General features: G+C 40.6%; 1 protein-coding gene across 1 annotated transcript in view; it reads left to right on the forward strand.

The window, feature by feature from the left end:
* The window catches only part of PTPRG (protein tyrosine phosphatase receptor type G), a 391447-nt gene that overhangs the window by 183362 nt on the left and 182134 nt on the right, over positions 1 to 25951 (forward strand). The window contains exon 3 of the mRNA XM_084214136.1: positions 25355 to 25534. Coding sequence (XP_084070262.1) covers positions 25355 to 25534 — 180 coding nt within the window. The remainder of the gene's footprint in view (positions 1 to 25354; positions 25535 to 25951) is intronic.

Consider the following 25951-nt stretch of genomic DNA (forward strand, 5'->3'; position numbering starts at 1 on the left):
CTGTGGTCACATCTGCTGGCATTGCCCCTCTTGGGGTCCAGTCAGGCAGCAGGGCTAGAGGGAGGGTGTACAGGTTTCCCACATCTTGTAGGGGAAACCTCGATGGTGTTGAATTCCTTCCTCTGCAGAAACAAAGGTGGCAGTGGAGGTGATGGTGTTTTGTAAGAAGAGACAGAACATGTTCATGATAGCCCATGGGGATGGACAGTGCTGGGGAGAAGGGATGAGTTACCATGATATATTTGTATACCAAGGAACTGTCTTAATATATCATCTCTGCCATGTTGTGTGACTTTGTTTCAGAAGCTTCTCCTTTTTCTAGTTGCTTTCTAAATGCATGAAGCAGGAATGTTTGCAAACCAAGTGCTTGCAGTTTGCGCAGATCCATCTCACACATTAAGCATTCGCCAGGACCGCTGACACATGGCTCTCCAAGCAGCCAGCTGGCCACTGCCATATATAAAAGTTTTGGCAAAATTGTAGAAACAGATTTCGCTTGGGAGAGAAAGATGTGCTGGCTTGAATATGTCTGATGAACAAGGTGGAGTCACTGACACAAACCCCGGCACTCTGTCCCCATCTCTCCCTCCTTCCTTGCATCTCAAGCCTTTCTGAGAGGTGCTGTAGCTGTTTTAGGAACTCCTCCATGAATACAAATGTTTACATGTACGAGTTTAGGGTGTGTTTGCTTTCCAGCACTAAGGCTATGAGGTTTTCTGAAGATCTAAGGTTTAATACTATGTGATAGTGCACTCTTTGTTCTTGTAGGACAATAAAAGTAAGGCAGAAATTATCTTCAACTAGAAAAAAAAGCCAACAACCTAGCTATCAAAGGGACTGCTAGTGTGAGTTTATGGGACTATTTTATGTCAGCCCCAGAACCTACAAAAAGCCATCCTGATACACTGGACTGTGCGCTTTTCTTCTGCTCTGAACCTGCTGCTGGTGGAGGCAGAAGTGGCTCATACCAGGATGTGCTGGGGTTGTGGATAGGAGCAGTTACTGTTTGGAAAAGTGTCGACTAAAAATGATATCCCTTGTTTCGGGATGAGGATTTCTTTCTCTTTTCCTACCAACATGCATAAGCATGAGCTGTGCTGTTTTCAGGTAACCTTTTTTTCTTTGGAACACAGAGAATTCACCTCAGAAGGTTTTTGGGGAGAATTCCTCATGACATTTATGTTGTGAAAAGGGGCCTTATTGCCCATCTCCAAAGTCAGGTGACAGCATTGTGCTATCTCTGTGGGACTGAAACATGTAAGCACTAGTATGAGTGAGACAGTCATCACTGAAGAATAAGCTGGAAGATTGGAAAGCTGAGATGAAAATGGAGCTCCCAAAGGAATGACAAAACCTCCTTGGCTCCTTGTTTGGGGCAGATGTGTTTTGGGTACAGCAGGGCGGTAAAAGCCGGACTTGGGGGTGTGGTGCTTTATCCTGTGTAACTCAAATGAAGAGAGAAGAATCCCCACAGGATCACAGATTCATTCCTCCTGAACTCCAGCATCTCCCCATTCTTGATGGTGCCTCTTTCCCCACCAAAACAGACACCATCCCCTCAGACCCCTATTCTGGAACTGCACATCATCCTCTGCATTCCTGTGTCACATTTTCAGGGGCTCCTTCCCAGCTTTGAAAGACTCCCTTTCTGCCACAGCCTTCTGGCTCTGTTCCTAGTGACCTACCAGCTGTGCAGTCTGCCCTTGCTGGTCCTGCACCCCAGACATTTTCCTCCTTTTTCCTTCAAAGAGAAGGATATTGCTGCCCTAAGAGCAGTACTGCTCCTGCAGCTTCTCCCTGTGTGGGGAATCTTAAATAGGAGCCTTCAGCCAGGCTGGAGACCTTGGCTGGCCACTGGCAGGGAGCTTGGGTGGGACTCTGCTGGCTCGGCTGTGATGGCAGACTGCCACTTGAATTACCTGGGCTCAAAAGGTTGAGGAAATTTATTCAGTTTCAATTAATCTGCAGAAATACCTTAGGAGCTTATGTGAGAATCAGAATGTGATATTGTAAAAGGATTTCACATGATGAGGCTCTTGATGCAATAACATGTCAGAAATCCTCCCTGTTCCTAAAGAATGTAGATGCCTGTGTGAAATTGGAAGAGCAGGAGACGTGGACAGTGTTATTGATATCCAGGACTGTGAGGAGGGAGAAATGGGGTCACCTTCTTTGACTGTACCCAGACATCAAATCAACTCCTCTGAGTTACTTTACTACCTTCTGAGTATATTTCTGAGTATTCAGAACCCAGATTTGGGTGTAATAGAGTTTAGGACTGTTTAAGGACAGGAAGCTTGACTGGGTGTAGGATCAGTTTCATCTTGATTCACCAACAGTGTGTTAATATTTTCCTCTAGTTGATATTTAAGTAGCCTGGTGATTATCTCTAAGGAAATGAGATCGAACTATGGGTAATGGTGGCGAGGAATAGAAAGACAGTGTGCCAGAGTAATTTGTTTCATGTTCTTTTTTATTGGAAATCACAATTATATGTGTTTCTCTGTAAAGCATGCAGCTAGTGATAATTTTTCACTTGTTACTTATTTTAGATCTTGTATTTTGTGTGTTGCTTGGATGCCCTTATTGATATTGAGTTATCACTGTGCATTTTTGGTGCTAGGACTCACGTTTTGGGATGAGGGGAAAGGCTGTTTTGTAGCTGGTTGGAGAAGTCTGTGGTTGGGTCAATGGGAACAAGGAATGCAGCATCCTCAGAGTGCAGCACGTGCAGTCTCCTACTCTGCTTTCCTTCTATATTCCCTGACTTTATTGGATGTTTTCCATGGGATTTTTGTTTCCTTCTTTTTTTAAACATTAAGGCTGTTTAAAATGAATCCGTTGTAATCCATGTAGCAAAGCTGTGTAAGTTCCTCATAATGCCTGTTGGGTTGTTTTTTGAATGAAAATCCCTAATCTGTTATCTGTCTCTGTCTTTAGAATAAATTTTTATAGCTGGGATTATCTCCTCCCTGGGTAGTTATGTCATAGTTCATTTTTGAGACAGTGGCCAAGCAGCAAAATAAAGGGAGAGGAGGTTGGATATGGGAAAAGCATTGGATCAGCCCTGAAAGAAGAATAGCATTTATTCATGCTGAAATGTAAACAGGCCTAAAATTTTTCAGCCAAACAAAGCATTTCTTTGAAGCATATTTTCAAAATATAGCTCCACTGTGAAATAAAGTTTTTCTTCAGAACAGAAAAATAAAATATTTATTTTGCAGCTGATCAAAAGTGAACATGAGAACTTTTCAAATTACTTTTTTTAGCTGAAAATACTCCCCATATTAGACTAGATTAATTCAGATTCAGACTGGCCTTTTTAAACAAACCCCACAGACTGACTTGTGTATATCCATTGCTAATCCTGCTACCTTTGTCTCCTCATGAAAATAAAGTAACATTTAAAATGGAAGAAAGAAGTTCAAATTGAATGGTATACAGTGTGGGATAGAGATTCAGCAATTCCATGTTTCTAATTGCAGATCAGGAGGAGGTGGTTTTGGTAGCAGGGTGGAAATATTACAGTCAAAGGGAGCCATCTGTTCCTCTTTTAGCAGGAGGGTTGCAAGAAATGCCTGAAATAAGGCATCAGTCACTGTCTGCCAGTGGGTGATGGAGGCTGTGGTTGGTGATGAGAACCAGCCCTGGCAGAACAGCTCTGCAGAATTTGCTGGCATTTCCTCCACCTCTGAACCTGCCTCTTTGCACCAAGGTCAGGGAGTAACAGCACCATGTTTAGGAAAGCCTCCTGTACAGGAGAAAATTGTTCTATTAATTGCCATTGAAGTTTCAAAAAACTTGTGCTACCTTGATCCAGGGAGCCAGGTGGTATTCAGTAATCTTAGACTGCCCTGGAGAGCTGCCTCAAAGAACAGAAGCCATGTATTTAGCTATAATTACATTTCTAGATAATATTTTCCCCTTTCTTTTTGGTTGTGCTACAAGCCCAATAAAAGTTTTATATCCTTCATGAAGCTGACTGGCACGTGCCTTTCCCCCAGCCTGAAGGATCACTGTGTGCTACAGTGCAGGGCAGTGATCAGTGGTACAGTAACAGCACTCACAAAAGGCTCGAGACCCAAAAGATGCACTAATGACAGATCACATTTTACATCTTGAATATGAATTATTCTCCTGCAGCCTGAGTGCTTGCATCATGTCAGACACCAGAACTGAGGATTGAGGTAAAACCTCCACTGAAAAACCTCTTTTGAGGATGTTTTCAGTGTGGTGGGATTGCACTGTCAGTGGGTGAATTGGGATCAGGCCTTGTTCAGTCCCCAGTTTTAGTCTTTGGCAAAATTTTTGGAAGCTGACTTTCCAAAAATCCTTTCACTGTGGATACTTGAAGGTGGGAACCACTATTTGTGATGTAGTGTTGTCTAGCTGGGGCTAGATCCAAACTCTCTGTGTGCACCCATAGTAACAACCCTTTTGACAGTACAGCCCCTGTTCTGAACAACAACAGGTATGTGGAATGGAAGTCGTTGAATTTTGGGGAATTTCTTCCAAGATGTCAAGTCTTATGCCAGGGATTATCCGACCACTGGCAGTGGCACGGTAAATGACGGGATAGTCAGGCTTTGAATGCTGTCTTGTGCTGAGATATTTATTATTATTTATATCTTCTCTTTATTAAGAGAAGATTCTTACCAGAAGAAAGTTATTTTAAAATGCTATGAAAATGTTTAAGTAATTGTCAAGAAAAGAATTTGCTTTGTTGCAAGCAAATGATGTTGCAAAACATTTTGGAAAATGATTCTGAACACCTTAACTAGCAGGTTGTTTCAACCTTATCTTATTTCATACTAGGAGGGACAGTTTCACAGACATCTCGTGGGTGTTATTTTGTTTTGATTTGTTTGTTTTAATTGAAGTGCTACATACTGCCTCTTTTTTTTTTTCCTTGCCGAAAAATATTAAACTGAATGTTGAGAATAACACACAAGCTGCTCATTTCACAAAACTCCGTGGCTGAAAAAGATTCTCAAAAGTGAGCTTATTTCTATTTGAGGAAAATACCAATTTTCCTTTGGTATTTGAATATCAAATCTGAAGGAAGCTTAAGGCTTGCTTTCAGCATATTCCTGTCTTCTGGGCAGCAAGCTGTTATCAGCACAGGTATTTCCTCTTTAGATCCTGTGGTCTTGCATGTACTGTGCAGTCCTTGGAGAGCAAAACAAGGAGGTTAGCAGGGTTATTTGATGCCTCTGCCATCTGCTCTAATTTTCACTTTTCTGCTTCTTTTGTTTCCCCCTCTTTTTAATATATTTGGGTTTAAAAATGTAAACCAACAGAAAAGAACATATTTAATGGGTAGTTACAACTATACCTAGAGATCTCCTTGCTGTTAACTCTGGAGTGTGTTTGGGACACACTTCCATGTATCACCTCTTTCTGGTTTTGTCCCTCAATGGATTTCCCTATTGAGCTTCACATCTTTTTCACTTTGCCTGGTGAACTGTTCCTCCTAAAGACATTCACTTGGATTAATGGTCCAACCCATCCTGATGTTCACAGGAGATATTTTGCAGTTTTTATGGTAGAGATAGTTTGTCTGCTAAAGTGTAGATGCAGAGAAAATGGCTTTCTGTATTTTTTTACCTTTCATTTATTTCCAGCAGCTTTGCTAATATGGACAGCCTGCAGAAATATATATGTGGCTGTGAACAGGCTTGGTGGATATCTAAAATTTAAACAATTTTCTAATCATGTGCCAGGAATGAATGTGGAAACATCAAATTTGCCTGGATCCTTCAGAGAACTGTTAAGAAAACACTTTGTCTCCAAAACTAGGAATTAATTTGGTTTGCAGTCTTCTGAACCCCATTTGGCTTATGTGATAAATGGATGTATATAGATGTAAAAGGGGCCTATATAATGCATGCATACATGCACAATAGCAACACATGCACATAAACATTTACAGTGTGCATTAAATTTCTGATTGATTTAGGCTTCAGAGAGAAGCCCAGGCTATGGATTTTTCAATGCTTCTCACAGTAGTATTTCTCCTTTTGTGTGGGAGGAAATAGCCACTGTAAAAGCAGGACTTCACTGGAATAATTAAAAGCAATTAGGTCAGTATGTTTATAAGTAGTCTAACAAAGTGTCTACTGAAAAATAATCAGTGAAATTCTGGTAGTTCTGCAGGGGAACCTGTGAGGAGAATGAATACACAGGGGAGCTCCAGTCAGCGAGATGTGCAGTCCTCTAGCACTTAGCAAATCAGCTGACAAAGGGAGCTTTGAAAAGAAAATCAATTTAGGTAAAAGAACGCATTTATCAGAGCTTGATTAATGATGCAGAGATATCACTGGGAAAACAAAGGTTTTCACCCAGCTGTTTCAGAGTGCTGGCTGTGCCCAGGACAGCTGTGTGTGTCAGGGTCTGTCCTGCACCACGGGACCTGCACAGAGCACCCTCAGCCACCTGCCCAGCTTTGGGCTTGTGCACCTTTGGGGATCCAGGGGTTTGCATGAGCAGTCCATGAATGGTGTCTAAGAAAAAAAACCACAATTATCTGTGGTTTAGCTCTGCAATTCCTGGGCTGTGCACCCACCTTGGGAGGTGTTTGCAGAGTACAGCTCAAACAGACTGCAGCCCCCCAGCCTTACAGCCTCTGCAGCAGAAGGAGAATCAGAAGCTGCAGGATGAGGCACACATGTAGGAGATCCTGTGTATGTTTGTGTTCTTTCTTCAGTTCCTCATTAGTCTTCAAACTGTGGTGGGTTTTGTTTGTTTTGTTTTGGTTTGGTTTTTTTTAAACGTGGTTCTCAAGAGTTTTTTGACCCCAAGAGTTTGCTATTGTTGCAAGGAAATGATGCTCTCTTTTTTTTTTTAATGAGCAGTAAATGTTAAATAAATTGAATTTTAATGTTTACTATGGTCCCAAAGGAAGGTGAAAGCATTACCTAATGACCATAATGATGAACAGATTTTATTTAAATTTGGAATAATATTTGATCTGCCACGCTATTAATGTTGATCCTGTTTTAAAAAAACCCTCTATAAATACAAAGGAATGAGTGTGATTAATGCAAGCAATATGAAGTTGAAAGTGATATAATCTGTTTGAACTGCAATTTACTACTTCTGTACAGGTTTAGATGCTGAATCTAGCTATAAAAGCTTCCTAGTTTGTAAAAGCAGAATAGCACATTACCCTACATTTATCTCTTCCTTTGGAATATTCTTCCCTTAGGTTTATCTGGGTGATAGAAAGGGATTAGTAATTATCACAGAATGATCTTCCAGGATTTAAAATCCATAGTTTTGTACATCAGAGGTTTGGGTTTTTTTCATTGAAGGGATTTTAAAATCTACATCAAAAATATTTTAATGATGTTTAAGGCGTATATATGTATGCCTTTTAATATAAGATCACAGAGGAAATCTCCAACATTTCATTTTTCTTGAAAATTGTTTTTAATTGATAAAAATATATGTGAGGTTTATAAAACAGAAAAGCCAACTACTTTTGTAGTGTTAGTTCCCAAAACTGCTCAGAGAGATCTTGTTCACATGAGTTTGAGTTCCAAAAAATCATATTTATGTACTTCAGTGTAGGACAGAGCCCTGGGCCATGCCTGTGAGGTTACTCTGGTTACAGATGCTGCAGAAAAACAGGAGTGCTGCACATCTGGCCTTGGTGCTCTGGCACTTAGAAGACTCTTCCTGATCCCTTGGGCTGGGAATGCTGGAATGGTGCCAATCTCACCTGCTCACGCCAAGCGAGGATTTGCAGCAGACCCTCTGTGCTGAAATCTCATTTAAATCTTTTTGTGTGGTGCTTGGGGCTGGATGCAGCTTCCACTGCTGGTGTAGGCTTCCCTGGTGCTGTTGAGGGAGCGAGAACAAGAAACCTGGGTTGTAGGGGCCTTCCAGGGCCCCCATTAACATCTGGAATTGCCCATGGAAGGAAATGGCAAGCCCATAGAGGAGAACAGCTGCAGCATGTTTCCCATAGTTAAAGGGGTATCATTATCTTAAAATACAATCAAATTAAATAAAAACTGGCCTAAAAGTCTTTTATTGTTTCTAACCTTGGCTGTCCTCCCATTATTTGTTTTGTGCAAATGATTTGTGAGAGAATGATGTGATATCACCAAATTGGTTGTACTTCATGTGGGTGCTGCAGATCCCAGCCAGATGCTGATGATAAATCCAAAGAAATTTTCCTTTTATCTTTTCTAGCATTAGTGAACCTGGGTGCTGTGTGGGACAGGGGTGGTTGGGGCACTCTGTTAAAGCTTGATGTCCTTGTGACAGTGGTGAAGGAAGCTCTCAGCTCTGAGATGAGGCTGCAGGGATTACCCACATCCTTGGAAGTCTGCGAGGGAGGACTGACCTGGGCCTGGCTTGTGCCTTGCAGGCTCCAAAGCATGAGGCTGTTGAGCACTTGAAGAGGTGTTGTGCCATGTGAATCTGGCAAAAATGCCCTGTTAGCATGAGAACATGGACCCTTCATCCTGAACTCTGGTGGGGCTTCTTCTCATGGTAGCATTTCAGGGTGAAGCCTTTCCTAGCTCAGCCCTTTCATTTTATTTGTGTATCAATTAAGAAGCTACCTCTTAAGAGACTCTTTAAAGATCCCTGTGAAGAAGTACTGACTGCTTATGAGGGTTGAAAATGTTGCAGTCTCTGGTAATCCTCTCTAGTGTCACCAAAATGTCCTGGAACTCCTGCAGGCACTGGGAATCCCTGTGGGGTCTGTGTTGGATGGGCAGCCACAGGAGCAGAGATACTGCTTCTCTGTAAATGTTTGCATGTGTTAACCTTTTGGCAAAGAAAGCTCAGGACATCCAGCTGTAAGGACTGTGTGTTAAAAACTGAATTAATATATTGTCATACAGATTAGAATGGAAAAACACACAGCCAGATCTCTAATGCCTTTTCTTTACTGTGCACGTTGAATAGCAATTATTTTATGAAGATAGTACATGGTAAATATTTATAAACAAAAAAGGCAAACAATGAGATCACAGTGAATAACTAACAATAATATTGGAGTCCTGTTTCAGAATAATGTACAATTGCATTCCTCACTATAATAAAGTTCTTTCTTAATGTCACAAAAAGTTATGCAGTTGTCAGTGTTCAGTTCCAGTGGGGTGACACTGGATATGTTCTGGCTACATTTTTGTTTAATATCAAGGTGGTATTCTTGTTCTATGCATAAAAGCAAGTAATCTTGAAATATAGATCTTTTTTGGGTATAGTAATTACTGCTTCTTCACCAACTGGAAGAGCAATTAAGCCCCAACTAATGACCAGTTTTCTACACTGTAGTTATTATGCTCTATCTTAATAATAGTTATCTCATCAAATAGCTTTCGTTCTTGGAAAAGAAATGTCTAAATTCATTACACATTTTACAGCTACTGGTCAGAAGAGCTTAATGCTTTTATCTTTTAAGGCAATTTTAGTTTCTTTTTGTTCTCAGGTGCATCTGGTTCTATTTAGATTTTTTACCCTCTTTAATTTGTCTTCTCTGGCCACTTTAGAACATAAACCTGCTTCACATGCAGGGCTGGAGCTGGAACTTTCATCTGAAATAATGACTTAATGCCAGGCAAGGGAGATGTCCTGCTCTGAGGGCAGATGCCTGTAAAGTGTGAATTTCATTCTTTGCCTTTTAATCTAACAAATTTTGAGAACTGGCTGTTGGTGGGTTGGGGGTTTTTTGGCATTCCTTTTTCTAACAATTTAAACTACCATATTTTGAAACATCTAAGCAGTAGCCACCAAGGTAGAAAGTGGGTGGTTTGGTGGGGAGCAGCTTGGAATAAAAATGGCCCATAGGGGTGAGGCAGCACTGCCAGGTCTGGGAGTTTTAGTGTTGTTCTCACAGCATTTGGTGGTTTTCTTTAAGCCACAGCTTCTGGAGTCTTCTAATGAGAGGCAAATTCATCACCTTCCGTGTGAAAAGGCAGCAGTGGTTATGGGAAAGGAGCTGGAATGTCTGTTCCTGGTAGTGCTGACTGGGGGCAAAAAAAGACAATAAAAAGACTCCCTCAGAACATTTTGCTCATATTTTGTAATTAAGTATCATCTTTCAGAGATGAAATGCATAGTAGGATTGGGAATGCTGTAAACAAACAGGCAAGTTCTCCATCCAAGGTGATCCCCTTTTCTTCCCAGTGTGTTCCTGCAGCCCCTGTGCACGACCATGTCTCTGTGTGACATATGGGCTGAGAGGAGAAGCCCCTGCAGGGGTAGTTTTAACACACCATATTTATTTATTTATTTATTTATTTATTTATTTATTTATTTACATTGGTGTTTTTCTTTGTTTGCTTGTTTTTATTTTAGAAGCAAACACATCTTCTCACATGGGTTGAGAAAAATTCATCCTAATGCTTTGTTAAACCACATTGCCACAATCGTAGTCAGGGCTAAATCAAGGTGGAGATATGAGAGAAATTGAAGTAAGTCCTATGGTTGCTTAGTTCTCCTATTAAAAATTCTTAACAGTTTAGAACTGAATTTGTAGAAGCATTATTAAATAAACTCTGGCTGTGGCATGTTTGCTTTAGGACCTTGTTTAGCAAAGCACTTTAGTAAATACATAATGTGAAGCCCATGAATGATATTATATCTGTGCAATGGATAGAGAACACGAGTGAGTGCTCAGTGTCCAAGATACGAGGAGCCCTTGAACTGGAACTATTCACACAATTGAAGTTAAACATTTGCTGAAAAGACATTGGATTATTCAGCTATTTAAAGTAAAGCATGTGCTTAAGTACTTTGCTGAATCAGAGCCTATAAAAAGAAATGTTCAGAAAAACATGTGAATGCTGAAAATGGAAACTAATGTCTAGTTAGCTGATATTGTGTGGCTACACAAGTGAGCTGAAGCTGGGGGTGAGACCACTGTTGGCTGGGTTAGCTCTGTGCATCTCACATCCAACCTCCAAGCTCTGAGCTTTACTCAGGAGTGTTTGTGCTGGCTGCCTGGGCTGAGTAGAACAGAAGTCTATTCTAGGGCAGTAAATCCACTGCTTAGTTTGCAAGTCATCATACCAGGAGCATTATGCCACATGATATGCGTGCTATAAAATGCAAGGCTTCTCTGAACCACTTAATCGAGGCATAAACTGGAGCTGTGAGGTAAACTCTGGAGGCTGAGTGTGAGTAATGATCAATAAGATGTGTCTCAATAACTCTTAAATTAATAAACTTCTACTACTGATTTACTAGCTTCTCTGTGTTAGTGGGGTTATAAGTGGTTACATCCAGAATTTGCTTCAGAATAAGCCCTGCTTCAGTCTCTTGAGTCCACCAACTATGGCCTTAATAAAGTCATTAAATTGCTTAAGACATGCTCTATAATCAGAAAGTTGTGTTTAATTATATATTTTGGTCCTTGTTCCAAATACTGCTGCTGCTATTGGCTTAAAATACTTTGAATACTTCTAACTTCTTCCTATACATTTGTACTGGAAAGAAATTCCAGTCATGGATTGAAATCTATTTTGTGTTTTACTTTGAGCAAAATAAAACCAGAAAGTCTGTCTGCTCCTCAGAAGGCTCCTCCTGGATTCAGTGTAAGGTCACAGATACCACAGGAATACAAACAAGTGCAACAGTGCATTGCTCAGCATAGTAGGGATTGATCTTGTTCCCACAGTGAGCCAGTCAGCATCTGGATTTTATAGTTGAAACAAATAAGGGCTGACCTGAAGGAAGAAAAGAACATTTTGAATATTTATGTGTGGTACTTAGGCTGGATTTGTTGATCTGTTTCCCCCCACACTTTGCTTTTTGGATACTGAAAGTCCATTGACAAATTCCATCAGAGCTGAAAGAAGGAATCCAGGCTTTTGGAGGATATCTGTGATTTAGAGGAGACAGGATTCTGATCCACACATTTCTGATCCAAGAAATATCCTCTAATTAGGGCAGTGGAGGGCTCTGTTTGGGTCGATTCAGTGTTGTCATTGAATCCCCAGCCTGGCTGATTTCTCTGAACAATAGTTCTGGGCAGTGGGTGACCTTCCCTCAGGAGAAGAGTTATCCTGCACAACTGCCTTTACTGATGAAGACCCTCTGCAAGTGTCTGGATTGAGAAGTCTGCATCTCCATCAAGGGAAGATGCTGTGTCCTGAAGATCACCTGGAAGGCAAACAGGGACTGGGCTGGTGTAAGTTGTAAGCTGCAGATTGAAACTTGGAGAGCAATCAAACATGGCAACAACCTTTAGAAAACAAACCAAAAAGCCACAAACAATGGCTACTCAAGATTTGAGTTCTTCAGTACTCAATACCTTTCTGAACTGTTTTTAAGGCTCTGAGAGGTGACTTTATGAAGTGTAGTGACTCATGCTTGTCTTGTCAGTATGTGTTATCCAACTGTTTATTCTGGCACGAAAACCTGTTAGTTTTCACTGATACTGTAAGAGTGGAAAACCAAACAAAACCTGAGATTCCTTCCCCTGGAACAGAGCAAGCTTCAGCAGTCTTTTGGAAATATTACAAGGCTTTCCTTGATTAAGTGAACTGTTTACAGACCTGTGTAACTATCAAGGATGCCAGAGGTTAAGTGAGATAATTTATTTTTGATGAAAATCCAAAAAAAACAAAATCTGGTTTCTATTCTGTGCATTAACATTCCAGTTAAGCAACTGGAAATACTGTTCAAGGAACATCTAGTTCATAAATGAATAAGGATTTCAGGCCTGGAGTAGAGAATCTGTACAAACTGTGCAGCAAAGGCTGCTCTGTTGGAGTGTGTGGTTTTGCATAACAGGTGAACTGAAAATGATGGGTATGACAGGAGCTATATTTAAATGAGCTGAGTTGAAAGCAGTGCAAGAATAGAGGAAAATGATATACACAAATCACAGTGAATTCTGTCCTCCGCAGATCTATTTCTTTTGTCCCGAGCAAAAATTGCTGTGATGGAACATGAGGAACTAACTTTTGTGACCGAATGAGCCGAAACAACAGTCTGAGATTGGCAAAGGTACATGCCTTGTGGCATATGAAGAGGAAAGAAACAAATGTCTTCTGGAAAAAACTGAAGCAAAGAGCAGTTTCATTTTCCAGGACTCCAGAAGGATTTTAAAGGATTTTTTTTCCTTATGTAGAAGGAAACTTCAAGATCACAATTTTCAGTGTTTTAGGTCAACACTGTCATTCAATTTCTGAAAGGTCAAAGTTGGAATGAAAATATACTGTGAATGGGTCTTTGCACAACTGAGTTTCTGGGGTTTTGTCAAGTATTTTTTGCATATATTTTGGAGTTATGGCTACTATTGGCTTAAAGGAAGGACCAGGAGAGTGTGGAGCAAGTGATGTTGTTTAGTACAGCGCTGGCTGGACTGCAGTAGCGTGGTGTGAGAATCTCATGCTTCCCAGCCTCTGGTACTAGAAAAATACTATGGTGTGATTAAAATCATTGTTTAGGGTATGTTCAGATCCGAGGAGAGCTCCAGAGGGCTGCAGTATCTTTATATTCTCAAGGGAAAGTCCTGCTGTTATCAAACTCAGTGCCAATCTTGTCACATCAGTGAAACCAGTCTGCACTGGGGTTAGCCCATCATCCCCACACTGCTTCTGTCCTAAGTCACCATCTCTTTGTACCTTAACCTTAAATACAGCAGTAATTTTACTCCAGTTTTACTTCTTGACATTACTGAAATTACTTAAATATTTCAAGTCATGTTCCTCGGTGGACTCATTAGGTGGGGCATGCAGTAAATTTCATTTTTTTATTTAGGGAGTTTCCACTGCCATTTCTCTAGGCTTAAAAGCACTCATGCTTTAAATAGCAATTTACCTTTTTTTATTTTGCTGTAAAAGTCGAAATGCACTGGTTTTCCGTACTTTCAGACACCTGCAATCTCATCTATGCTGCATTGAATTGAATCTCCTGTTTGCACTGTTTGGTCCCCCCCCATTTTCTTTTATACCCTGTGAATCCTGTGTCCGTCCTTGTTACATCAGGCTTCTACAAGAGACAATCAGGTTGATCTCCAGGCTCATCCTTTCAGTGAGCATCTACTGCTTACCAGGCTTCCCCCCTAAAGAAATTTCTTACGTGGGGAGCAAAAATGGTAAAAATGGTGGTTTTTTGTTACCCCTCAAGAAGCTCCTGCTGGGATGGGCAGTGTGCTGTCTGTTAGCATTGTAACAGAAAGAGCTGCATTTTTCCTTAAAAGAGCTTTGTTATGAAGTTCATTTGACTGAAAATATTTTGCATGCTTAACTACCTGCTCGTGAATTTTTCTGTGCCAAGTAATGTGTCAGGAGCTAGCGGAGCATAGTAAGTTAATTACTTGTGTGCATACTGTGAAGGAAAAGCAAACAGCAAGGCACCGGTGATAGGAAGAATGAGACTTCATTTCAGTCACCAGAGATTGTGTTGTTAATGAATCCACTCAATCAGCAGGGAATTGGTAATGTAGATAAGCCCAGGTATGGCTGTGTACCGATAGGAAGATTAGTCCCTCAACCAAAACATTGTTTTTAGTGAGAGTTTGCTAATATTGAATAGTTTCTCAGAAGCACCGGTGAGATAAAGTAACAGCCTGAATAATTATGGCTGTCTCGAAAAGACATGATGATGCTGATGATCTTCTAATGTGCTCTGCAGACACCATATAAATCCAATAGCTTACAGATTTCACAGTGAAGCGATACACTCCAGATTCCATTTTATGGTACGTGTCACCACGGGCTGCCCAAACGCTGCTGTGACGGCAGAGCACAGGGAGCCGTGTCAGGAGCTGGCTGCTGCCTTCCCACACCGGGCAGGGAGGGCTGTGGGAACACCTGCCTTGCTTCCAAACACCCTTGGTGGCAGCAAGTGAAGATGCTCCCATGGGAGCTGCAGGCATTGAGGTGGAGGAACAGGTGATGCCCTTACATTGCCCTCGGGAAAATTCATCCTGGGAACAGCTGCATCCCAAAGCCTGCAAGCTGCACTCTGGGGTGAGCATCCCTAAATGAACGGTTCCTGTGGTGCTGGAGGAAAGAACTTTTATCTCAGCTAGGGTAGCTTTTGGGTATTTTATTTAACTTAGTGTTTAAAGGTGCACCGCAGGTTCTGTGGAAGTGAATCTCCTGCAGCGCTCACCCTGACTCCACCCATCACAGCAGCTCCTCGCTGCCAGCTCTCTGCAGCAGCTGGTTTTCCCCCAGAGCAGCTGCTCAGGTGTGCATTTCCCTGCAAAGGGTGGTGCTGACAGAAGGGAAGGGGTCTGGGGTGAGAGAGGGGCTGCTGCCAGTGCCCTCCTCCGGCACTGATGGGTTGCTACCTAAAACTCATCTGGAGAGAAGGGGTACGAGCAAATAAGATCCACATTAGGAATATTAAGTCCTTTTCATGACTTTGATTTGTCAGGTTTTTTGGCTTTGTTTGGTTTTTGGGGTTTTTTTTGGTGGGTTTGTTTATTCATTTTTTCCTAACTCTGGACTTTCCTAATGGAAAAGTAAAGCCGGTTTGGAGCAGTTTAAGCCATGTAGTGTAACATACTGGAAATGACAGATATAGAACAAAAATGAGAGAACTGGTTGTAAATGTTCTCTGTCAGCCACAGAAGCAGTGCCTTCTGATGGAGTACCTCAGGCTGGACACTGGGCTGCTTATTGTCTTCCTGTTCATTCCTCTTAAATTAATGGCAGAAACATAGACTGAATGTTAATAGAAGTTGAGGGCAGGGTTCATGGTGTGTCATTAAGTAAAAGCTAGCAGTCTCCCAGCAGCTCTCCTGGGAGCTATTTTACTGGTGCATATTAGCGACAGGGACAGCTGGATTGAGAAGGCTGTTGGACCAGAGATGCCATTAAGATCTTAGTTGGGCAAAAGTTGATTTTCACCTCAAAAGGCAATGTCACAGCAAACCAGTATTTGTCGAGATGTGATGAGTGACTTTGGGGACTGTAGTGTTTTCTGTGATGTGATTAAAACAATGAGGTCCTAATCTGGTGGCTGTCTCTGGTCAGGTTAGGATCCACAAGGGCCTGAGGGTGACATGTTTCAACAACAGATAATTTTATCTTCCTGGCTTTATTTTTTAAATCCACCTTCCACTTAGGACACTTCTGTTTATTTTAAACCTCAGCCAAAGCAACAAGTGAAAATCATTTTTGTAGTAGGTTTCTTTTGAAATGATGAGTACTTTCACCAGTGCCTCTGGATAAGCTTTATTGATATCAGCCCTCCCTCCCTTTATTCCCTTTCTATATTGCTCTGTGCTCTCTGTGGGTGTTTTATTAACTTGCATCCTGCAAAAATTCAATAAAAATATACAGTTTTTTCCTGTCTTTCCTCCTCCTTTTCTTTCTTTTTTTCCATGCTGGCTTTCAGAGACAGAGCTCTGGGGAGGGCTCCTTTGGTTAGTTACGAGGAACAGATGGGAATCAAGAAAAGGTACTTTCTGTTCCTGTACCCACCCAAATTGGAGGTAATTAAGTTACAGTGATGCATCATTTACGTTAGCAGTTTCTTTGGTGAGATCAAGCCTATTCAGGGTACATGTGAGAAGTAATTGGACTCAAGTCTGTGGTGCTTTGAGAAATAACTGGAACTGGGTTTTTTCTAAATGCATTTGCAGGTACCCTGGCACCAAGATCTGTAGTGGGACAGTTGAGTCTTGCACAGCTTTTTATCTCCATAGCTCTCTTGAAGTTTTGAGCAATCCTTGCAGCTGCTCTGATGAGACAGGTGAACTCCCTTTATAAAGGAAGGGAGTGAAATGGAGTGTGTAGCTCCTGGTGGTAGGAAGGAGACAGAGAAGCAAGATGGGAATTTTAGATTTCCTGACGTAAATGTCACGGTGTATCACTGTCACTGTCGTTCAGTGTTTGTGTCTGAGCCCCTGGGCAGGCTCAGCAGCGTGGGAGCATTGATGCTTCAGCAGGGTCTCAGTCACGCCCTCAAACAGCCACTGATCTCTGGTTCAAAAACCACAAAAGGGTTCCTGAACCCATCATGTCTGTCCTTGCACATTTTCTCCTTGCCTCACTACTCTTGCAGTCTGAGGTGTGTCTCCCACAATTTCAGCTCAGCAAATGCTCCCAGGGCTGCTCCCCAGTTTCAACTCCAGATCCTGTGGGGACTTTGGCTTGCAGTACAGTGGTAAGATCACAGACACAGAGTGCCTGCTTGCCTTCCTGGCTTTTGCCTGCTCTGGGTATTGGCAGTGGTTACTGTAATTAGCACTGAGCCAAATTCAGGTCCTCTTGCTTCCTTTTCTTTCAACAAAGTTTCGCTGAAGTCCCCAAAGCCTCCATCTGCCTCCAACAACTCTTGGGTGGGAAAGTTTCTCACCCATTTTCTTCGTCTTGTTTGCTCTGATTTATTTTCTCAGAGCTTTGTTCATGCTGTGCTTTCTCCTTGGAGTTGCACAGATGGAACCATGGTTTACATCAACATTATATGAGCTTGTGCTTTTTCATATGTTTAATTCTATGAAATGCCAGACTCATTTCTTCTTTTATCTTTGCTCTCTGGAAGAAATTATGGGTTTTTTTCCTTTCTCATGGGAAGGTTGATCACCTTTCTGGTGTGTTAGTGCCAGTTCTGGAAGATGGCCTTGGAGAAGAAAGCATGAAGCAAGGTGTTACAGAGAAGGGGAGGTTAGCCCAGGGGGATGCATCTGTTCAAGTTTGAGATGTTTTATATTGTGTTTGTCTTATATTGTTCAGTTTAAGCTTTTTGAGGCAGCAGCTGTTCGCTAGTGAGGTTTGGAAGAATGGAACCCCTCTTCCTTCTGCTGCATTGGGGCACTAGAGCAATAAAAATATCCCTCCTGTCAAGGTCCATCATCATACAGCTATTACCCTGTAAATGAAAAAAGGATAGTTGAAAAGAGAGACCCTTCTCCAGAGAAACTTGGCCTGGATGTGACCTGTCCAATGCACCCATTACTAAAATCTGTGTCTTCCTCCCAACAACATAAAGTGCTCTCGCTCAGCTACTGCATTGATTTGTAATACATCTTCATTCTGTAATTTCCATTAGGATTTATACTTTTCAGAATTATATTTAGGAAAAAATCTATTTTTATGTCTGTCCCTAGTCTTCATAGAGCTTTACTGAACTGGTATAAGAATGGAAGAAAGGTAATTTACGATGCCTTCATATAAATTAATCTCCTGTTTTTTCCTTATATTGTAAGTTATCACCTCGTTTATTATATGCAGCTCAGGGTGAGCAGTTTTAAAAGGCCTCTGACGGTTATGAAATGAATGGTGTGAGATGTCAGATACATTTATTAAAAATGTAGAAAATGATAAAAAACAGAGGATGTAGATATACATTGTCTCAGTCACTTGCCACCAGCAGGCACTTTCAATACCACAATTTATCCTCCTACTCGGTGAATTCTGCTTAATAATTTTATTGATATTGTCCTCTGTGCTCAGTATAAATAATTTTGAAATAATAGTTGTTAAATTCAACAGGTTATTAGGCAAGTCTATCTAGACTTTATTGTGTGAGACACCTCTGAAAAAGCCCCAAACTATTTTGCCAGCACAGCTAAACTTAGTACTATTTTCACTTTGGTGTGGTGGTAAATTATTCAGCTCACAAATGCTAAAACTTGAAATGTTTATGGAAAAAGCTTGTTTTAGTAATTACACTTACTCCACTTTTTTGTGAGCTTCTTGCAGTGTTTGTCCTAAGGTCCTGGTGTTTCCTAATGTTGGATATTTATCATACATTTTGCCACTGGCAGGTTGATGGGTACAGTGGGAGCTTCATACAAGATTCATGGCAGCTTCACACTTTTTTCAGGATAAAAATTGGGATGCAGAAAGTCTGTATATGTGAGGGGGGACATATAATAAAAAAATCACTAAATTTGTGACTGTGTAATAGAGAGTAGTTCACTAAGGAATACAAAGGTTGAAAACACATTCAAAACTTCTCCAAAGGTAATTGAAGGTTAGGAAGTTTAATTAAAAATCCAGCAATAACTGTAGCATCTGTGGATATGAAAATTTAAGGAGAACATACATGGCACTCTGTCTTTCAGTTTAAAAGCTGCAGACATTATAGGATAGTTTATATTTAGGAGCATGATTTAAAGCCTTTCCTTGTGATTGCCACATTCTGGCAGTGTGACAGTATCACTGACACAATCGGTTTTGAAATCAGCTTTCCTTCCACAGCCCCGCGGCTGGGCAGTGCTGGAGCTGGAGCTCTGGTGGCATTGGTGCTTCTGTGCTGCTGCTGCTGCTGGTGGCTCAAAGGTTATCTAAATCCACCCCCTTTTTGTTCCATCTTCCTGCATTCTTCACTTGTTCCAGCAAGTACTGATTAAGATATGCCTTATCGGAGATTGTTCTTGGGGAAAGTTTCTTTCAGATTTTTTGACTTCTCAGAAAACTGTCCCTGGTTGTTTACACCGCTCCCAAGCCTTGCACACCTTCCCTGTACTGAGCTCGCAGATTGCTTGGGCCTGTTTGTGTCTCAGCAAGCTCTTCAGGATCTTGCCCTTGGTATTGGGTCTCATTTTTCAAGCAGTAATTGGAATTTTCTGCAAGCACAAGTGTCTCATGTTAAACAGAGTGATGACAGAGAATAATAAAATGAAAAGCCCTTTTCCCCCAGGGCAGGAAATCTTTGTTCAAAGCAGCACTGTGAACTCTTAACTGCAGGCTCTCCTTCTCCATCCCTTTGATTTTGGTATGCCATCACTTTAGAGCAAGACAGTATAATTTCAGTAACTTTTTCCCTTAATATAATGATTTAACAACGTGTCTGCTTTCTCTGCAATGGGAAGACCTCTGAAAGATGCTACTGATTTTTATCAAGGCTTTCAGGGATTTTTATACCTTTACCTCTTCAGCCTCATGCTAAATCAATCAGCAAGAGATGTGTCATTCAAATCATTCTTTTTGGCCTTGTATCTAAGTGCAGTCTTTAGACTTCATCCTACAGATTTCTCTCTATTTCTGCTTCCCAGGAGGGGACTGCAGGTGAGAGGGAGGCTGATTTTTCAGCCAGTTTGGATCTGCAGTATGTGCCTTGCTTCCTGTCACTGTTTACGTGGATTAAGCACCTTCCTGGACTTACTGAAACAGCTCCTTTTAAACAGCAAACAGTGATGATGAGATCTTCTGGCATCAAGTAACAGCTTCAGGTTTTTTGGGTCCAAATAACAGAGAGGAGCCCTGGGACTGAGATTTCTGAAGGATCTTAAAATGCTTCACTTCTGTAGTGAATTTCACTGATACTTGTTTGTTTAAAACAATTTTTTGCTGTTTGAAAAATCCAGCCTGCTATTGAAGTTCATTACTTTGTAGCTGAGCAAGGGCACCTCTTCCTTGTTCTTCCTGTGTGTGGAAGAAAGGAGCTGATTTTGTTTGCTGTGGTGACATTTCAGTGTTTCTTGAGATTTGGCTCGTGATGGAGCAGTTCAAGGAGGGCAGAGATTCAGATCTGTAGTGTTGCTCAGCTAAATGTTGGAATGCTTGGGCAGGTCATAGCTGCCAGTCCCTGAAAAGGGAAGCATCTCCATTTATCCAGAGCCTGACAGAGGTTCTTACCTGCTGTGATCCTTGAAGTCTGTAGGCTGCCCCTCCAGAGCTGTGCAAGCAAAGGCTGGGACCTCTGTTTTCATTTGAAGAGGAAATACTAATTCATTCTGTTAGTCCCTAATAACTGGTTGGATTTTGTTCTAAGAGAAACATGGAATTTTCTCCCATGTTAAGATGTGGGGTTGGATGTCTCCATGAAATGACCAAGCTAATTGCAGAAATGAGGGGATTTGATTGCTTTGTAATCATTATTACCATTTTCATTCAAAAATGAAAAGTAAAGAGGCATTGAGTACAGAAAAATATTTGTCTGGGGTAATTCTGTTACAAAAAGGACCCAAGAAGAACAAATAATAAAAAACCTCCAAAATTAAAGCCTCTAAACTAGTTCTTTCCATGTCAGGCCTGAGATTTAAAATCACATTTTTATAAAAATGTTTAGAAAACAAGTGAAATTAAAAAAAAAAAGAGGTTTCTATTTCTACTTCTTTACGAATGAATGATGAAAATTATATGACTCAAAATTTGCTAATTTCTGTTAAAATATATCTATGTAAAGGTATATGTGTTACAGAGCAGTTTTTATCAGAGTAGCTGATCCATTAATTAAAAATTATGCAAAATCAAGGAAATGCCAATGTTTTTAATAACAGATGTTTTAAACAAAACCTGTGTGAGAAAAACAAATAGATTTGATTTTTTTTTTAAGTGGAAGTTTTTATACAAGCTTTAATTAGATTTTGGCAGAATGCATTACTTTAATGGTTTTTCATTAATGAAGACTGCTCATTTCTTTGTACAGTAAAAAGAAGAAAAAAGTAATCTTGGATTATATTTAAGGAACAGACAGTGTATTAAAAAACTATTAAAGTTACTGCAGACATTGACAGAATGATTTTGCATAAGAAAAGGATCTAGGAAGCATCAGGTAATTTCAGACAGGGATGGGTGATAACATCTCTGGCCTGAAGTGTGGGTTGAAATGTGTGAGACCCCAGGTGCTGCTGAGCTCCCTGACCCCAGCTCTCCTTCCAGCCTTGGGAGCCCTTCTGTGCCTCATTTCAGCAGAGGAAAGTTCAAGCGCACAGAGACCTGGCTGCCACCCCAGCACACCCTGCTCTTGCATTTGGGTGATCTGGGGTGGATCCACCCCTCCTGCCCCAGCTTTTGGACCCAAACCCATGGTTTCCTTTTCAGTTCCTGCAGCTGCCAAACATTTTCAGTTAGCATTCTTTCTGTGCTGCCTCTGCATCAAATATTCCAGCTCTAGGATGGGGCTGCTTGATGTTTACCTTTGCCTGTAGATTGTCCCACCATCTCAGTGGAAATGTGTGTTATTTGTTAACACAGGTGTGGGCTCTTGGCTTCTGAAAACCGAATTATTTATCAGCCTTAAAAGGCCAACTCAAATTCATTTGAAATTTTATTTGATTTAAGTCACCATGCTTACTGTTGGAAAAATGAAATACAAATAGCCATAAGTTCCTGTGTTTCAGATGGGTAAATGTCACACACAGAATTACAGGATTTCTTTTTTTAACTAGGTTTAAGTGAAACAGAGTCTTTATTTAGTGTCATGTTTTTATTTAAAAGCATTTATTTAAAGTTCTAAAAAACAAAGAATTCAATAAAGCAAGACAGGTGTAACTGCAAATGATTAATGATATAATTCTCAGTACTTTATAAAGTGTCTAACACTGAAGAGATTTATACAGTGCAGAATGGCAATTGTGCTTTGATGGAAGGAATAGGTAATCAATATCTGCAAGCTTGGAAAAAGTGTTCTATTTCCTCCTCTAATGATATAGGGCTTTTTTGCAAAGCAAGGATGTCTGGAGCATGAGACACTTGGAAGAAGAATTAATTTGAAATCTGTAGTGGAAGATCAGTTTTAATTGAAAGTGCACTTGAATATCCATGGAAAAAAACCAGGCAGTTGGGCCTGAACCCTTCTGATGGCCACCTGGGAATTTGTGAATCACACTGCACTATTCTTGATTACATTTTATAGGTTGTTGAGTGCCTTTTTTTTTTTTTTTTTTTTTTCCCTGGGTAGGAGCTATAATTTATTTAGTTTTGTTTCAAGCTCAAAAGTTTTCCTCCCCTCTCCCTGGCCTGCCTTCTCCTTTCTGTGGTTGTTGTTAAAGCTGGGGCAACCCCAGTTCTGCATGCTGGGAGTGGAGGTGTTGGGCCTGTGGCCCCTTTATCTGTCTCAAGCTGCAGCCACAATGGTGCAGGTCACATTGCATGTAGTCATTTACATATCAAAAACCTGTGAAAGAAATTAATGGCAAGCCCAGCCATTTATAAAATCCTGGGCTGATTTTAACTAGCAGGTCTTGAACCTCTAAATCAGAGCTTAGCCTTATGACTGTAATTTGTGATGTCAGGACTTGGAGTCACAGCACCAGCACTAAGTTGAGGTTTTGAATTGCTGAGAGAGTTTCATTGCACATTGCATTAGATTTTTTTTTTTCTTTAATAATTCAGCACGAGTATGGAAGCATTTTATGCATGGAAACTTATCCTCTCACATGAAGAAAGCAGATACTGCTAGGCTTTATTTTGTTAGATTATAGATGTACAAGCAAGTGAAGCTACTGTGTTTATTGAAAGAGATTTATTGCTATTAAATTAATTCAAGCAAGTTAAATTAATTTAAGGAAAAAAAAGAAGACTTGTTTTTTAAAATGAAACAAAGCCTTCAAAAGTCTGTGAAACACTACATTTCAGCAAGAGTCAGTTCAGGTACCTAAGTCACTTGAGGTTTTAATTCAACATGGTGGTTTGTTTGTTTAGCCTTATGGCTTATTTTATTCATTTTGACAAGGCAGTTTTCACTGCAAATAGGTTGAGAACTGGCTATACTTAAAATAAATAAATAAATGAATAAATGTGACATGAAGAAACCCTACAGTCTCTGTTAAAATAAATCTGCCTATTTTTAAAAAAAAGGAAAAAATTCCTCATTGACACCAGAATACTTATAAAAGAAAAATTGGAGTGCACAGCTCCTTTTGAATGCACAGCTGAAACCACTGCGATAGCCTCTGTGGGCAGAGTGCTTTTGAAAAGCTCGCCCCTTGTTTATAATAAAGCCAGAAAACGAGAGCTGGCGGGTTTGATTATGTGTAGTGCTAGATATTTAAAGCAAATTCCCAAATTTCATGGGGTAGATGCAAGGTTATATGTAAAGTAAATCTGAATTTCCAATTAACTCACTACAGACCAATTACTAAGAGCATCCTGATTGGAGGGAAATAGCTGTGCTTGAGTGGAAGACATTTGGTTTCCACTATTGTAGGGGTTTTAATAATTCTGTTCTCCTTGGTTGTGGTACATTGGGAAATAACTGAAAGCAGCTCTTGCTGACAATATAAGTTGAACCCCGAGATAAACAAAACTGATTTTTAACCTGGGCAGATGATGTAAATGATTTTTAAACTATATTGCAATTTTGCCTAATTGTACTTGAAAGCAAAATTTTCTTATTGTCATTTGGGTACCAGACAGCATTTGTGTGTGATGAGTATGGCAAAATCTTGCTATTGATTAAGTGTCCTGCATCAGCTCACAAGAAGAGAAACTAATGCACTTTGCAATAGACAGATTAAAACCCAGAGGCCAGAGAAACTGGCCTTCCCAACTGCTGGGTTTGGATAGCCTAATTGAATATACATATGCTGCTCAGATGCCAGGGTAATAAATGCACACTGGTGCCTCATTTCCTGCTGGCTGCCTGCTGAACAGACCTGCTGACTGTGTAGTTCAGAGGTGTGACACAGGTGTGACATCTGGACTCTCAGGACAGCAGAGTTGCTGGGGTGGTAACTTGGTTTCAGTAGTTGAGCTTGGGCAAGTTGCTTTCCTTCTCAGCCATCAACTTTCCTGATCTTTACATGAGAATAATGTAGCTGATTCCTGCTGTAAAGCACTTCAAGAGCTGTGAGCAACAAGTGCTTTACAAGAAATCTATGCTGTCATTTCAGGAGCTAAAACCACTGCTTGCACTCATAGGAAGATAAGCTCTCAGTCTCTATTAATACAACTTAAGGGTTGGGTAGGCAGGTCATAAGAAAAATTTAAAATTAATTTTAGATTCTCCTTAGAGCGGTGCTGAGCATCCCTGGTGTTCCAGTACATCTTGGGCTGGTATGTGGTGTGGATGACAAGGTTTTTGCCTCAGGCTTTTATTTTTCCATATTATTTTAATTTGTCATCAAAACCAGAAAACTCATGTAAGAATAGCAACAAAATTAATTTACTGTGTATTCCTGAGGGATTATTGTCCTGTTTACTTCTTCCAGAGGTTTTTTTTTTCCATTCTTGTTTTCTTCAAATTTACTAACTTACATTTAATTTCATCCTTTCTTTTATTATTTTCTGGCTTCAAAACCTCCAAAAGAAATGAGATCATTAATAAAGATCATATGATCTAAGCATAGTATTGCAAGAACACAAGTTAATGTGTGTCTGTTGCATTATTTGTCCATAATGAAAGGATAAACTATACAGTAATATATTAAGGCTGGAGCTTTAGGGAAGTTCCTGGAGCTACATGGTAATTGATAACATATGCACGGGAGGAGCTTGGGAACTGCAGAAAGTTTTATAGAATAGTTGTTTTTTAAAAAAAGGCCATTGTTCATTACTGCCAGAGGCAAAGTTGGAGCACAGCACAAAGCCAAAGGATTTCAGTCTCCTCATAAGTTAAAAAGTCTTAACCTCTTTCAAACGTGGGAATTGTAACTGTGGTGGAGTTACCTGGGGAGCTTAAGTGCTTCATCCTCACACTTAAGAGTTCTCCAGCACTGTTGAGCCCCTGGGATGCTGACATTGGTGTTTTTTCACAGGCACCTATGGTCCTGAGCACTGGGTGACGTCCAGTGAGAAGTGTAGGGGGTCTCACCAGTCCCCCATAGACATCATTGACCACCTGGCCCAGGTTGGAGATGAGTATCAAGAGCTGCAGCTGGATGGTTTTGACAATGAATCTTCAAACAAGACTTGGATGAAAAACACAGGAAAAACAGGTATGTTCTCTTCTGCTTGCCTCCATAGCCTGACTGCAGTCAATTAAAAATTCAAGCCATGTTCCACCCTCCTCCTTTTTCATTGTTCTGTTGTTTGGGTTTTTTTGTCTTTTTTTTTAAATGTAATTTTTTAGTAGGAGCCACCTACCTCTGCCTCTGCATTCTCTGCAGAGCTAGTTTTACAGATTGATTTGAAGGGATTTTTTTTAAGGGCTGCTTTTTTTTTGGTGTTTTTTTTGTGTTCTCAGTCTAAACTAATTCTCTTGGTAGTCAGTTATTCCTCAGAATAAAAGGCAGTGTAAGAGTTTCAAGGTGTAACCTTGAATTATCAGCTTTGGGAGGCTGTAACACCTAATCCAAAAGAATGCTGAGATGCAGGGCTCAGGGGGAAGGAGAGGGGAAGTCTTAGAAATTGGA

This window comes from Fringilla coelebs (assembly GCF_963513975.1).
Source record: "Fringilla coelebs genome assembly, chromosome: 13".
Lineage (NCBI taxonomy): Eukaryota > Metazoa > Chordata > Aves > Passeriformes > Fringillidae > Fringilla > Fringilla coelebs.